The sequence below is a fragment of the Narcine bancroftii genome, chromosome 5, assembly GCF_036971445.1.
Source record: "Narcine bancroftii isolate sNarBan1 chromosome 5, sNarBan1.hap1, whole genome shotgun sequence".
NCBI classification, from domain to species: domain Eukaryota; kingdom Metazoa; phylum Chordata; class Chondrichthyes; order Torpediniformes; family Narcinidae; genus Narcine; species Narcine bancroftii.
The window spans coordinates 41,792,270-41,805,203 of record NC_091473.1 but is presented as its reverse complement, the minus strand read 5'-3'; the positions used below and the strand labels follow the sequence as shown (position 1 = coordinate 41,805,203).

The 12,934-nt window shown below is 38.5% G+C and overlaps 1 protein-coding gene across 3 annotated transcripts in view; it reads right to left on the bottom strand.

The window, feature by feature from the left end:
• Positions 1-12,934, bottom strand: part of nol8 (nucleolar protein 8) — a 68,228-nt gene that overhangs the window by 2,478 nt on the left and 52,816 nt on the right. For all 3 annotated transcript variants that reach the window (XM_069937246.1, XM_069937247.1, XM_069937245.1), the window contains exons 11-16: positions 11,619-11,769; positions 9,766-9,849; positions 6,915-7,219; positions 5,650-5,773; positions 3,719-3,786; positions 3,509-3,591 (exon numbers count right to left, since the gene is read on the bottom strand). In XM_069937246.1, coding sequence (XP_069793347.1) covers positions 3,509-3,591; positions 3,719-3,786; positions 5,650-5,773; positions 6,915-7,219; positions 9,766-9,849; positions 11,619-11,769 — 815 coding nt within the window. The remainder of the gene's footprint in view (positions 1-3,508; positions 3,592-3,718; positions 3,787-5,649; positions 5,774-6,914; positions 7,220-9,765; positions 9,850-11,618; positions 11,770-12,934) is intronic.

The following is a 12,934-nucleotide window of genomic DNA, read 5'->3' as shown; positions in this document are numbered from 1 at the left end:
CCAATTATCTTGATAGACCCATTGTTTCCACATGTCCTACCCCACCGAACTGATATAATCTTACCTTGACTTCATTTTTTCCCCCATTGGTCCCATCCCTCCCTATCCATATCCACGATACATCACATGCTATCCATCTCTTCAACAACTTCCCTAAACTAATATTCAGTCTGAGCATTCTCCAACCAGATGGTATTAATATCAACATCTCCAGTTTCTGTTTGGCCCCTCCCTTTTATCTCTCTTTCCCTATCCCTGTCTCCTTTGTTCATCCTCCCAGCCTCTTCCCCCTCCATCATTTCTCACCCATATCCACCTATGCTCTTCCCCCTGCCCCTTTTTCCCTTCCCTCCAACCTCCACAATTTTATCAAGCCTGCTTTTTGCTCATCCATTGATGAAAGGTTCAGGCCTGAAACGTTGATTATATATCTTTCTTTCTATGGGCACTGTGTGACCCACTGAGTATCTTCAGACTTTTGTGTATTGCAGTTATAAATAAAGGCTAGTTTCCTTTATATCAGTGTTATATATTTCAAAACACAAAAAGGAAATAACAGATTAACTCTACGGGGCAATTAATTGTTCCTCCACAATCAAATGGAATAATTTTCAGGTTTCGTAGGACCACAATAGTGTGCAATACCCATTGTTGTTTTGGGCTTGGAATAAATTATATCAGTCAAGAATTGCTATACCCTACAGAGATGCTCAATGAGGATGGATATGGGAAATAAAATTGAAATTTTGAACTCGAACTCTAAAACTTTAATATGAAAGTGGAAATTTAGTAAGGTGATTAGAAATACTATGCAGAGAACCAAAAAAAAACAAGATCTTTATAAGGTGTTTAAGGATGATCAAATATTGTTTGAGAACAATGAGAAGCTGGAGGGAGTCAGGAGACCAGGCAGCATTCATGGATATAGGTGGCGGCATTGCTGCAGACTTGGGAGGAACACAGGAGCTGAGATGTACCTTTCATTGCTCCCCCACGAGGTCCAATGTCCAACCGTTTCACCTGATAGCCCTGTACAGGTTTAAACTGCCTACAGAATGGGGCTTCTGCATTTGTTAAAATAAATCGAAGATCCATGCTCACTCGAGCTCAACAGTTAAGACCACAAAGCACTCAGGATCCAGTGAAGTACTGGGTTAGTACAGCACACCAGAATGGGAAAACACACCCTTGCTGAGGTGAAGTCTGGGAAAGGATCCTGCAGGATAGGAGACCTCAGCAGTGGTTTAATGCAGGGTTGAAGGATCTAGGTAATGGGATCAGGATTTGAGGATGCCAATGATGAGCTCTAGGGGCTAAGGAGGATGACTTGGATGCTCAGCTTGGTTTACCGTTGCAAAAGGCAGGAGATTGTGCATCTGCAGTAGTTAAGGGAGCTCAGGAGACAGTGATATAGGACAATGTGGCAGGATTCACAGACACTCAATTTCTCTGAAAGGACTCGCTTTCTATTCTCATGACAATGAAGAAATTTTGAACCTTGAACTGGTCCGTCAATGTTTTGGCTCGGGACCCAAAGTGGAAAGGGGAAATTGCAAGCACAAGGTGGGCTCTTTCATCTGTCCTTTACTTGCTCCCATTCTCACCTTTCTTTCAACATTTCACTCCCGCTCCCCAGTGGTTTCCTCCCCAACTCGTCTCCAACCTTCATTCATTCACACCTCTTAGTTTCTCTCCTTCTCTCACCCCCCACCCATCACCCTTTTTATGCTTGCTGTCTCTCCTTCCCTTTTGGTCTTGACAAAGATCTTGACCCGAAAATGTTGACCAACTATTTATCTCCATAAATGCTGCCTGACTCACCAAGTCCCTCCAGCTCTCATGGTTCACACAGAATATTTTCCTAACAACACAAAGTAACAGTAGTTGATGTGCAAAGATGTTTAGGGGTCCAAGTTACCATGAAAACTGGTGGGGAACAACAGCAGTAACTTTGTATTCTCTGGGGAAGCAGAGGATTGGCACAGGGCACAAGAAAACAGGGAGAACATCACCTGCTTGAGAAGTAGATGAATTGACCCACAGGATGGTGACCTTGGTGGCAGACCAGTGAGGAGCTCTGAGGCTGAAGAACACACAGGAGCAGGCTGTTGGTGACTTGAGGGATGGTACCCATGTAAGATGCAGGCTGCTGGTGACTGTGGTCAAAAGACTCACACCAGGCTGTAGACTGCTGGAGACTGGCTGGAGAATGCTGAAGGGATACCAGGTATGCGAGAAGGTGCCAAGGGCGCATGAGACTTCCTGACTGTGTCAGTGGTGTGCATCTGGAGCTCAGGTTGCTGATGGTTTGGACTGAAGGCTGCGTGGCTAGAGGGTGTAGGAGCATTTCAGTGACCCTGTGGGGCGGGGGGGGGGGGGGGGGGGGTGGGGGGGAAAGACTCTCTTGCTTCTCTCTTTCTGGGTGTGAGGGATTCCTGGACAATTTTTGCTGATAGTGAATCCTTGCCTTACAGTAGACTAAAGGAAATTTTGTGTAATATCATATTTTTTGTTTAAATGAATAATAGTTTTTTTCACCAGACATAAAATAAAGGGTTCAGTGCTCTTATTAGTAAGATCTTGCATTTATTTCTTGACTTCACACTTCCAAGGACGATAATTTAAGTACTAAGGAGTGTTTTTCCGATTCTTCAGAATGACAGGGTGGTTTAGAAAGTTAGTACAAAGCAGGGTGTACAAACCAGGCACATGTTACATTGAATATAAATCAATAATGGGATAAACTAAGTGAAATGAAGACAAGCTTTTGATTGCATTGGGTAGATAGAGAAATTCATTCTTCTGGTCAGCAAAAACACACAGCCTTAGCCATTTTAAATTTTTGATATTCAGAATGGATGTTAAAATGTGCTTTACACAAAGGAAAGCAGAATTCTGAAACTTGCTCCCCCAAAAAGGTATGATTGAGCCAAATTAGACTGATGGGACTTTTATTGACAAGGATATCAATAATCATGGAACAAGGCAATAAATACATCAGAATTCTGCTCTACCTACAACATCCACAATTATTCTACAGTCATGAGAGCCAACTTGTTTTTAACTAAATAATTCCAAGATAATTTATTAAAAATACTGTAAATATCTAAACTCTGATAAGCTTTTAAGTAGTTTGAAATTATATAAGTGTTGTTGAAACATTAAAGACAAGATTATCCTATCTTTGAATATATTGGTTGAAGAACATAGTTTATAAAGACAAAAGAGACTGCCATGCTGGAAATTAGAATTAAAATGAGTGTTAGCGAGGGAAGCAATAGGTTCAAACTGACATTTTGTGTCTAGACAATGCATCAGAACTTGTGGGAACAGGAAAGAATGCCAATATAAAATATGAAGGGAATGGCTTAGAGGTTGGTTGATAAAAGGTGGATGAGCTGAGCAGAGGATGATGGGCATATGGTACCTTATAGGTCTTAAGTGGAAGCAGATTTGGGGGCAGGTGGGGAAATGATGATGGAATCTGGTTATTTGTAAAATCATTTACCTCAATTAATAAAGTCCGATTTTCTTCCCAGATATCTCTCTCATCTTCCAGATCTGTTGTTCGACAAAACAGGTTAGGACCATCTAAATGTAAAGAGAATGACCCATTCTGAGGTGTAATCTATTTAAAATGTTGTCACAAGAAATGCAGAGATACAAGAGTAAATGAACTGAAGAAATCTAATAATTAGTACAAAACAGTGTGTTTTACCTATGAGTCTTTGGTCATCCTTAAAAAAGAAAAACAAATTTGCTTTATACTCAGGAGATGCCACCAAACTGTAAAAAGATACAAATGTCAGTAAAATTAACAAACATTCAAACAAGTTTTCTTATTTAATCAAAGATTGATTAGAGGATTAAAATATGATTCAAATATATATTCAAAATATATTAAAAAAAATAAATGATACCACATCACAATTTTATATAATGTTATATAACTATGGCTCAAAGTATTATTGGAGTAGTTAGCTTTTAAAAAGATCATCAGAAAAAGGACATCAAAATGATTGGTCTTGTAATTGTGGGAAAAGGCAAACAATTCAAATTGAGTATTAATCTGGTATCATCACATTTGTTAATACTTAAGTTACATGCATGTTTAATTTACTGTTTAATTTGTAGCTTATGGTTATTATGGAACAGTATTTTCTAAAGCTTTATTTTCCCTATCATTTACCAAAGATGCTTAGACAAGTAATTTAAAAAGTGCAACTTTCAAGTAATTTTAAACAATGTAACATATATAAAATTTGAGGACTGCCATTATTTTTCCTTTCATGAATTTTGACAAAAATCAGATTGTATCACATTTCATGACAACTGTTACAGAGTTCTGTGTAGTGTATTGTCCTATGTGTTGTGTGGTTTTATGTTAAAAAATGACAGTTTGCCTTAGAGAGCCAAGGTGAAGGTGGACTGCTGAGAGAGTGGGAGATGGACTGAGCATGTGCAGAAAATGATCTAAAAATTTCTGGACTTGGACGATAAACCACCACTGCGTGGTGCTGTGGAGTGGAAGGCGGCCCAGAGCATGAGTCATGGTCTGGAGGACAGTTTAGAATGTTGGGATTTTTAAAAGGATGAACATTCCAGAGGTAGCCAGAAGGATCCAGTTATTCCTCTCTCTGCAAGCAACACAAGACAACTTTGAATTTTGTGCTCAATCTCTCACAAAGATCTTTTGGCTTCAGTTTACCAAACAAACTGAATTTTGTTTATGATCTTTGCTTCGGTTGAGATCTAAGTTTTGTGAGTCTTGTGTGTTTTGTGTCTAAGTTTTTCTGTGGGCTGGTTGGAAGTGTAGCTTAGACTTTGATTACGTATGTTATATTTAGGCTGGCGAATTTATTAGTTTTACACTGTTATAGAAATTTGCATAGTAACCAGTGGGCATTGTTATAAAAGGGGGGATTTTGAATTAAAGTTTAAAGGTGAATTTTTGTTAATAAAGTAATCGTTCATCTTTACCCCTGTGTGATATGCCTTCTTTGTGGTTGCTGGTTTGATCTTGTAACACACAAAAAAGGCCTGGAATCCCCCACAAACTAGCACGCTGGCCAAGCTTGCCCATTGCTTGACCTTGAACCATGTTTCTTCCAGTGTGGTCACAGGTAGTCTTTCAAAGGGAAGTCAGCTTGATTGGTGAGGAGTTACCCCAAGGACATTCGAGGATCAAAACTATCAATGAGACTGAATCTTTACAAATTACCTTCAATATTCAAAATCATTCAGGTGAATGAATATTTAAAATATATATTTTAAAATGATAACAAATTTAAACAATTCTATATTTTTAAGTAATTTAGATGTATATACATTCTTTCAGCAAGTAAAAAGAAAATCATCTTCGTTCTATCTTGTCTGCAGCCATTAAGGGTGAGAAATCTGCCAGGTTAAGCCAGCAGATTTCTCACCCTTAAAGGCTGGGAAATCTGGAGTGTATTCCAAAAGACTGTGAGGAGTTCACTGGCACGAGATGGCTCTGTTGGTGTTGGCGCACACCTGATATAGAAGGCTGCACTTTAGTCAATAGATGGGAGTCCCCAAATCCCCTCAATTAAATGCTTAAAGGTTGGCAGAGACCTTCATATCCAAAAAGACAAGTCAATTCCAAGTTAATGAAAAAAACAGATTTACTCTTTTGTAGTGGTATCTTCAGAGTTTTCTGAATCATCCTCATCTTCAGATGAGCTGTCATGGAATCGAGGATCTTCATGCCATGGAAATGCTGACACAGGTACTGGCTCGGTATTATAATGTTCTAAAATAGCAAAAGACACACCCACTTGAGTATCCAGTATCAGAAGCTCCAAAACAACTCCTATTTATTACACCCACATCTCCTCCCTCAGCACCATTTGGGGGCCCCCAACAGTCCTTCCAAGCGAAGTAACTCTTCACTTGTGAATCTGTGGGAGTCATCTGCATTCAGTGTTCCAGATGTGGTCTTCTCTACCTCAGAGAAATGACACAGATTGGAGATCGCTTCGTTGAGCATTTCAGCTCTGTCTGCACCAATAGTGGGGATCTCCATGGCTAAACATTTCACTTCCACGTCCTACATATCTACACACATAAATTGGAGGAACAACACCTAATATTCCTTCTGGGTACTCTCCAACAAGATGGCACTGACTTCTCTAGTTTCCATTAGGGCACCTCCCCCATCCCTAAGTCTCCTTTCCTCCAGCTTTTCTCCTCCCTTCAGAGAGCTATTCCCCCACTACATCTCAGCATTTATATCTGCCTTTCCACCCATTTCCACCTTTTGCCTGTGGGCTTGTGCTCCTCCCACCAATTTATTTAGGAACCTGCCTGCTTTTTGCTCATACCTTGATGAAGGGCTCAGGGCCAAAACATTGGTTTTTAATCAGTGCTATATAAAGAACACTGTGTGACTTCCTTAGTTTCTCCAGCACTTTTGTGTAAACTACAATCATGGTATCTGCAGATTTTCTTGTTTAATTCCATACATAATGTGTGTTATTTTAATCCAATTTCCACTCTTCCTTTTCTCCAAACTTTTGGAGAAAACTTTTGGTTCTGGCCTCCCAAATTTATGTCCACTTTCTAATCAGGCTTCTGGCATGCCACAATACCAAAATGGAAGTAAATGCACTCGATGTGATTGTAACCAACATAATCTATGCGACTCCATCCTTTTTTATCTTCAACCTTTGACAAGATTCACCCACCATCTGATCTGATTTATTCTGATCTAAAGGACATTGATGACAATTAAGACAAATTGGTATGGCATAATCAGTAGAAATTTTACTGGGCCTTTAATCTGTATCATAATTAGGGGTAACCAGAAGCTGAAACTTGGTAACGTTGGGGGAAAAATCATACAATTCACACTTATTAAAATTATCAAATAATTTTGTCATAAAACTCTTTACCTGGCTTTTGATTGCATTCATGAGCGGAAGCTTCAAAAAATGAAAATGTAAAATTAGTAGAATCTTCCTTTACAACATCATTGCTAGAAAGGAAATCAAATGTGTGCTGGATGGCTGGCATTTCAGGAGATTCAGCACATTGATTTTCGACCTGATGCTCATTTCCTTTATCATTCACAACTTTTTTTTCTTTGCAACTGGAAGTGAACATTACTTTCAAGTCCTTATCAAAGTCATAATAGATTTGTTTTGATACTTCAGGAAGTTTCTCTTCTTCTTCTTTCCTTCTCTTTCTTTCTGCTTTGCTGCAATATTTATGAAACAAGTTTAAATTTGATTAATTTGGCCCAGATCAAATAATCTTTTCTTACAAACTTCAGACTAGACACAAGTTAATTTCTTCTTAACATGACATGTTCACCAAATGCCAAGAAAAGCTATTTCTCAGGAAGGATTACCATGATTTTTTATTATGGTGCAAAATAAATCAGGTTTACAATGTAATAAATTGTGTTAATTGCTTGGAAATATTACAATGTCAATAAAACAAATTCAAACAAAATATAATATGCAATAAATATCACAAAATGTAGAAATTATTGAATGAAAAATTCATAATTTATCCTAAGTATAATTAAGAATATTCTCTCAATTTCTTTGAAATTAATTGCAATTCTATTCATGAAGAATAGTATTTTTAACATAATCTGTCGCAAAATAAATTTCCACCCTTCCTCTCTCTTCATTGTCTCATGCCCTCTAATCTTTCTTTGGCTTGGCTTCGCGGACGAAGATTTATGGAGGGGGTAAAAAGTCCACGTCAGCTGCAGGCTCGTTTGTGGCTGACAAGTCCAATGCGGGACAGGCAGACACGATTGCAGCGGTTGCAAGGGAAAATTGGTTGGTTGGGGTTGGGTGTTGAGTTTTTCCTCCTTTGCCTTTTGTCAGTGAGGTGGGCTCTGCGGTCTTCTTCAAAGGAGGTTGCTGCCCGCCAAACTGTGAGGCGCCAAGATGCACGGTTTGAGGCGTTATCAGCCCACTGGCGGTGGTCAATGTGGCAGGCACCAAGAGATTTCTTTAGGCAGTCCTTGTACCTTTTCTTTGGTGCACCTCTGTCACGGTGGCCAGTGGAGAGCTCGCCATATAACATGATCTTGGGAAGGCGATGGTCCTCCATTCTGGAGACGTGATCCATCCAGCGCAGCTGGATCTTCAGCAGCGTGGACTCGATGCTGTCGACCTCTGCCATCTCGAGTACTTCGACGTTAGGGGTGTAAGCGCTCCAATGGATGTTGAGGATGGAGCGGAGACAACGCTGGTGGAAGCGTTCTAGGAGCCGTAGGTGGTGCCGGTAGAGGACCCATGATTCGGAGCCGAACAGGAGTGTGGGTATGACAACGGCTCTGTATACGCTTATCTTTGTGAGGTTTTTCAGTTGGTTGTTTTTCCAGACTCTTTTGTGTAGTCTTCCAAAGGCGCTATTTGCCTTGGCGAGTCTGTTGTCTATCTCTTTGTCGATCCTTGCATCTGATGAAATGGTGCAGCCGAGATAGGTAAACTGGTTGACCGTTTTGAGTAATAATGATGTAACAAATCACATAATATGAACAGTAAGACTCTGTTCAAAACAGCTTGAGGGATTGGCAAAATAACTTGTACACTTTCCTAAATCATTGCACATGGCTTGAACTTGAATACAAAACACTGGCTGCAATTATACATGACATTTAAGAAAGTTAAATGTCACTGGATTGCTAAGAGACAAAATAATTTTTTTAATATATAAACCCAGTACGTTAAGGGATTTTAGGACAGATAACCAAAATTAACAAATATAATGCTCATATTCAAGGACAGGGGGAAAATGGAAAGAACGAACAAAAAGATCGGAGAGGAGTAAAACACAAAAGTCTGCAGATGCTATGAGTGAAGTAAAAACACAATACTGGAGAAATTCAGCATACTAAACAGTGTTCTTTATATAGCAAAAATAAAGATAAAGATCTCTTTTGCCCTCCCTCCTTATTATATCCTGCCTGTTGGACCCTGCTCCTCCCTCTGCCCCTTCCCCACCCCACACCACCCACCCGGAACCATTTTGTTTGAACCCGTCTACATTTTGCCATGCCTTGATAAAGAGCTCAACTCTGAAAGGTTGATTTTTTAAATCTTTTTTTTTTGTATAAAGTACATTGTTTGACCTGAATTTCTCTAGCATTGTGTTTTTGCAAAAAATCAGATAGCCTGATGTTAGTTGTTAGGAAGAAGTTGAAGTTCATTATAAAAGAAGTGGAAACAGAATTAATAGAGAATCATTATGGGATGGGGCAAAAATGATGTAGATATATTTATTTTGATTTAAGATTGATTGTCAGAGAACATATGTGATATCACATACAACCCTACAATTCTTTTTCCTGCAGGAGAGGTAGAGGGGGAAATGGAGTTCATGTTTGCAGTCGAGTTACCAGAGTTGATATGGGTAAGGGAAGAGTCAGAGGCAAGGTATGTGAAAATAACAGTAGGGTGCTTTGTGAAAGGGGGACAAAACATTTGTCCTATCCTTTACCAAGAGGCAGGACTGATATAACCAACGCTGCAACTGAGAGATTATGAACCTAAATACAATTTTAACAGGAGGCTAAAACTGCATTTTTAGCTACTGCATCTTCAAAGAATTTGGACATTATTGTTCAGAACAGTAAAAATATTTTCTTTAATGTAAAAATTAAATAGCCTTCTGACATTAAAATTGGCAGATTATAGAAATACAGAATTACTTGTCTGTATTCAAAAACCAATAGTAACGATGTACTGCATCATTTAGTATTTAAGATTAAAAAGTTATTACCTTTCTTTCTTGGGTTCCTCAAACTTGTTTTCATAGAGAATATGATCTTTTCTTGTTGGATCATAGTGGAGTGCAGAAATATCTCTGAGAAAAATTGAACATTTTACATAAAAATAAATAGGACAGTAAACAATTTAAATGCTCTATATTTGTAAAACAGATGAAGTGGTATACACAAGATATTTTCCTTTTGGTGAGAGGCTGTGTCAATTGATTCCTTTGGGAGACATGAGAGTGGGAATGCTGGAATCCGGAGTAACAATCTGCAGGAGGGAATGCAGCAAGTCGAGCAGCATCTGGTGCTGGTGGGGGAAAGGAATTGACAAAAGTTTAGGTGAAGATCCTACATCAGTTCTGAGAGTCGAGGAGAGGGGGAAGGGTGAGACTGGGGCCAGTGTGCGTTTAGTGCATCAAGGATGGGTGAAGGATAACATGGATATGGAGGTAGGTGGAGAAGGTGCTGCATCTTGCGAGACAGTAGGTGGATTCCGACAAATAAATAAGAAAAGACAGGTGGAGGGAGGAGATACCCAGGAGAGTGACAAACAGGAACACAAAACTTACTAGTGCAGGAACTGGATAAATAAGAAAGGTGACAATGCAATCCATTATAAAAGCAATGAAGGATACAAAACCAAATTGGGGCGAGGATGCATTGGATTAATTGTGTGGGCAGCAGGTAGATGAAACCAGGAGGGGAAGGGGAGCAAAATAGCTGTTGGTGGGATGAAGAGGAAGCATGGGAGAAGGGACAAAGATCAGACAATAGCAGGTAGATCAGAAGGTGGTGAGGCGGTGGGGGGGGGGGGGGAATAGAGACATCAAAGCTAAAGATAACCCAAAATGGAAAAAAAAATCACTTTTCATACCAATGTTCAGAATATGGGATGTTGTTGTTCCCATTTGGGAAACTGAATTGAAGTTAGATTTCACTCTGTGCAACAAAATGTTGATTGACAAAAGTAAGCTGGGTTTAAAATAACCCAATTAATTCCCACTAGACCTCTTAACCATTTATAAATTATTAGTCTTTAATAGTGCCATCAAAATCTTAAAATAATTTACAGGTTGAGGAACAGATCTACATTGGTAAAGCACAAAAATTGTCTACAAGAAGACTTTGTTGGGTTTATCTATTTTCAGTTGTATGAAGTGGTAACCCTCAATTGAGCAAAAGGACTATAATAATTAAAAAGAATTTTTTTTTTAAAAACATGCCCTGAAATTAATGACGATGTTAATTAAGTGTTTGATCAAGTGTGTACTCAACAATGAAAAATTAACAATTTTATCTGTCCCCAGGTTGAAAATGCCTGATTTACAAACAACTCATACTTATGTTCTGAGAAGCTGACTGGAAGTAGAATACAGTGAACTTTCGGTTTGAGTGTAGTTATGCTGTAGGATACTCTCGCGCAATGCTGCTGTCATCCAGCAAAAGTGAGGAGTGACCGAGTGAACGAGAGGGAGGGAATGCAAGCGAAGGAGTCGGGTGCAGATCGGAAGGAGAGAAGATGCAGGAGTGTCTAGGGTCACTGCCATCACCCATCATTGCAAGACAGTAGCCACCTCTCCATCATCTTCTCCTGTGAATGTTAATCTTTAATCTATGTAGTTACTTCTATTATTATGTACTGCTTTTAGTGTATTTGGAAATGTTTTATATACACACACTATATACAGTGTATGTGTATACAAGACAAACATTTGACCAACTGATGCTAAAATAATGACCGTATATACCTGTTCCGACTTGCATACAAATCAGAATTAAAGACAGACTAAGGTAATGGAACTCATTTTTAACCCAGGAACTACCTGTACATCAGTGTTAAGAGTTAATGAATACATACTTAAAACGTTTCAATTTTACTTGTTCTTTACTGACTTCAACCTTTTCAATGCCAACTTGAAGAACATTTTGCAAGATATTTAGAGCTCTTCTTTTCTCTTCAACAAACTCTTCTTCCTCAGCATTCTGGCTTTCAACTGTAACTGATTCTTCTGCAAAAAAAAAATATCCTTAAATCTGTTGGTAATAAAATGCACTTAAAAGTTTAAAAGTTCAAGTAAATTGCTGCTTCATATGGTTGAACAGCAGGCAAGGAACAAATAAAAACATTTGCTGAGATCACATAGGAAAGTAAATGAGAATGGTCTGACATTGTTTTTGTCTGGCAATGTGTGAACTTTTCACTCTGAACAGGATGTGAACACCAAACACCATCCCAGTGGAATACCCATGCCCTTTCTTTGCAAGTCATAATGATCTGTAAACAACATTATTTCACTGTTTTGCTTTTCTCTTTATTATCTCTCTGCCTTCTTTTACTCGATTAAATGCATCTCCATTTTTTTTCTCCTCATTCTTCAAGTAAAGGATTAAAAAGACATTTTTTTTCTATGGATACAGACTAATGAAGTACCATTGCCTCTTTTCAACAACTTTCCACATTACATTTTTTTTTAAAGTGTATCCTTTCTGTAATTTTGCCATCCTTAAATTTAATATCATGAGATAGTGTAAGATTTTTTCTGGGATCAAACATCTGATTAAATTTTTTAAATAATGTAAAGAATTATGGGGCAGTAGTAAGTAGTCTAACAAAGAGTTAACAATTTAGTATAGTATGCAGCTAAGCAGTTTACAGTTGCAGAGACATCGCACCCTTGGACAGGTTGGAAATGTGAAGGGTGAGATAATAGCATTCCAGAATGTCTCTGGGAAAGAGAAAGGATGATTGATCACAGAAGTTGCGAAGGACGGGAGCAGCAAAACATTAGATTGCCAATTAGTGAAAAAAAAGTAAAAATGCATGTTGGTATTGGTCCAAAGGACTATGAAGTTATATGTAAAATAATGTTAAACAAGGATGTCAAACATTATAGGAAAGGGCCATCCTCAGTGTGTAGATTAATAAAGATTCCAATTAAGCAATAGACTGGAACAAGGTGGCAGAAGTACAAGGGTAGGTTTGATAACAAAACGACAAGATAGGGCTCAATTAATATAGAATGAACAAAGATGAACCGGTCTTAAGTTAATTAAGGGCAAAAACCTCAAGGACAGTTGATAAGGAAAAATCGGAACAATCAGCTGCAATAAAATCTATACAATTAAAATTTGAAACCGCATGTATCCCCTGACAAAAGTACTATACAAGATGTA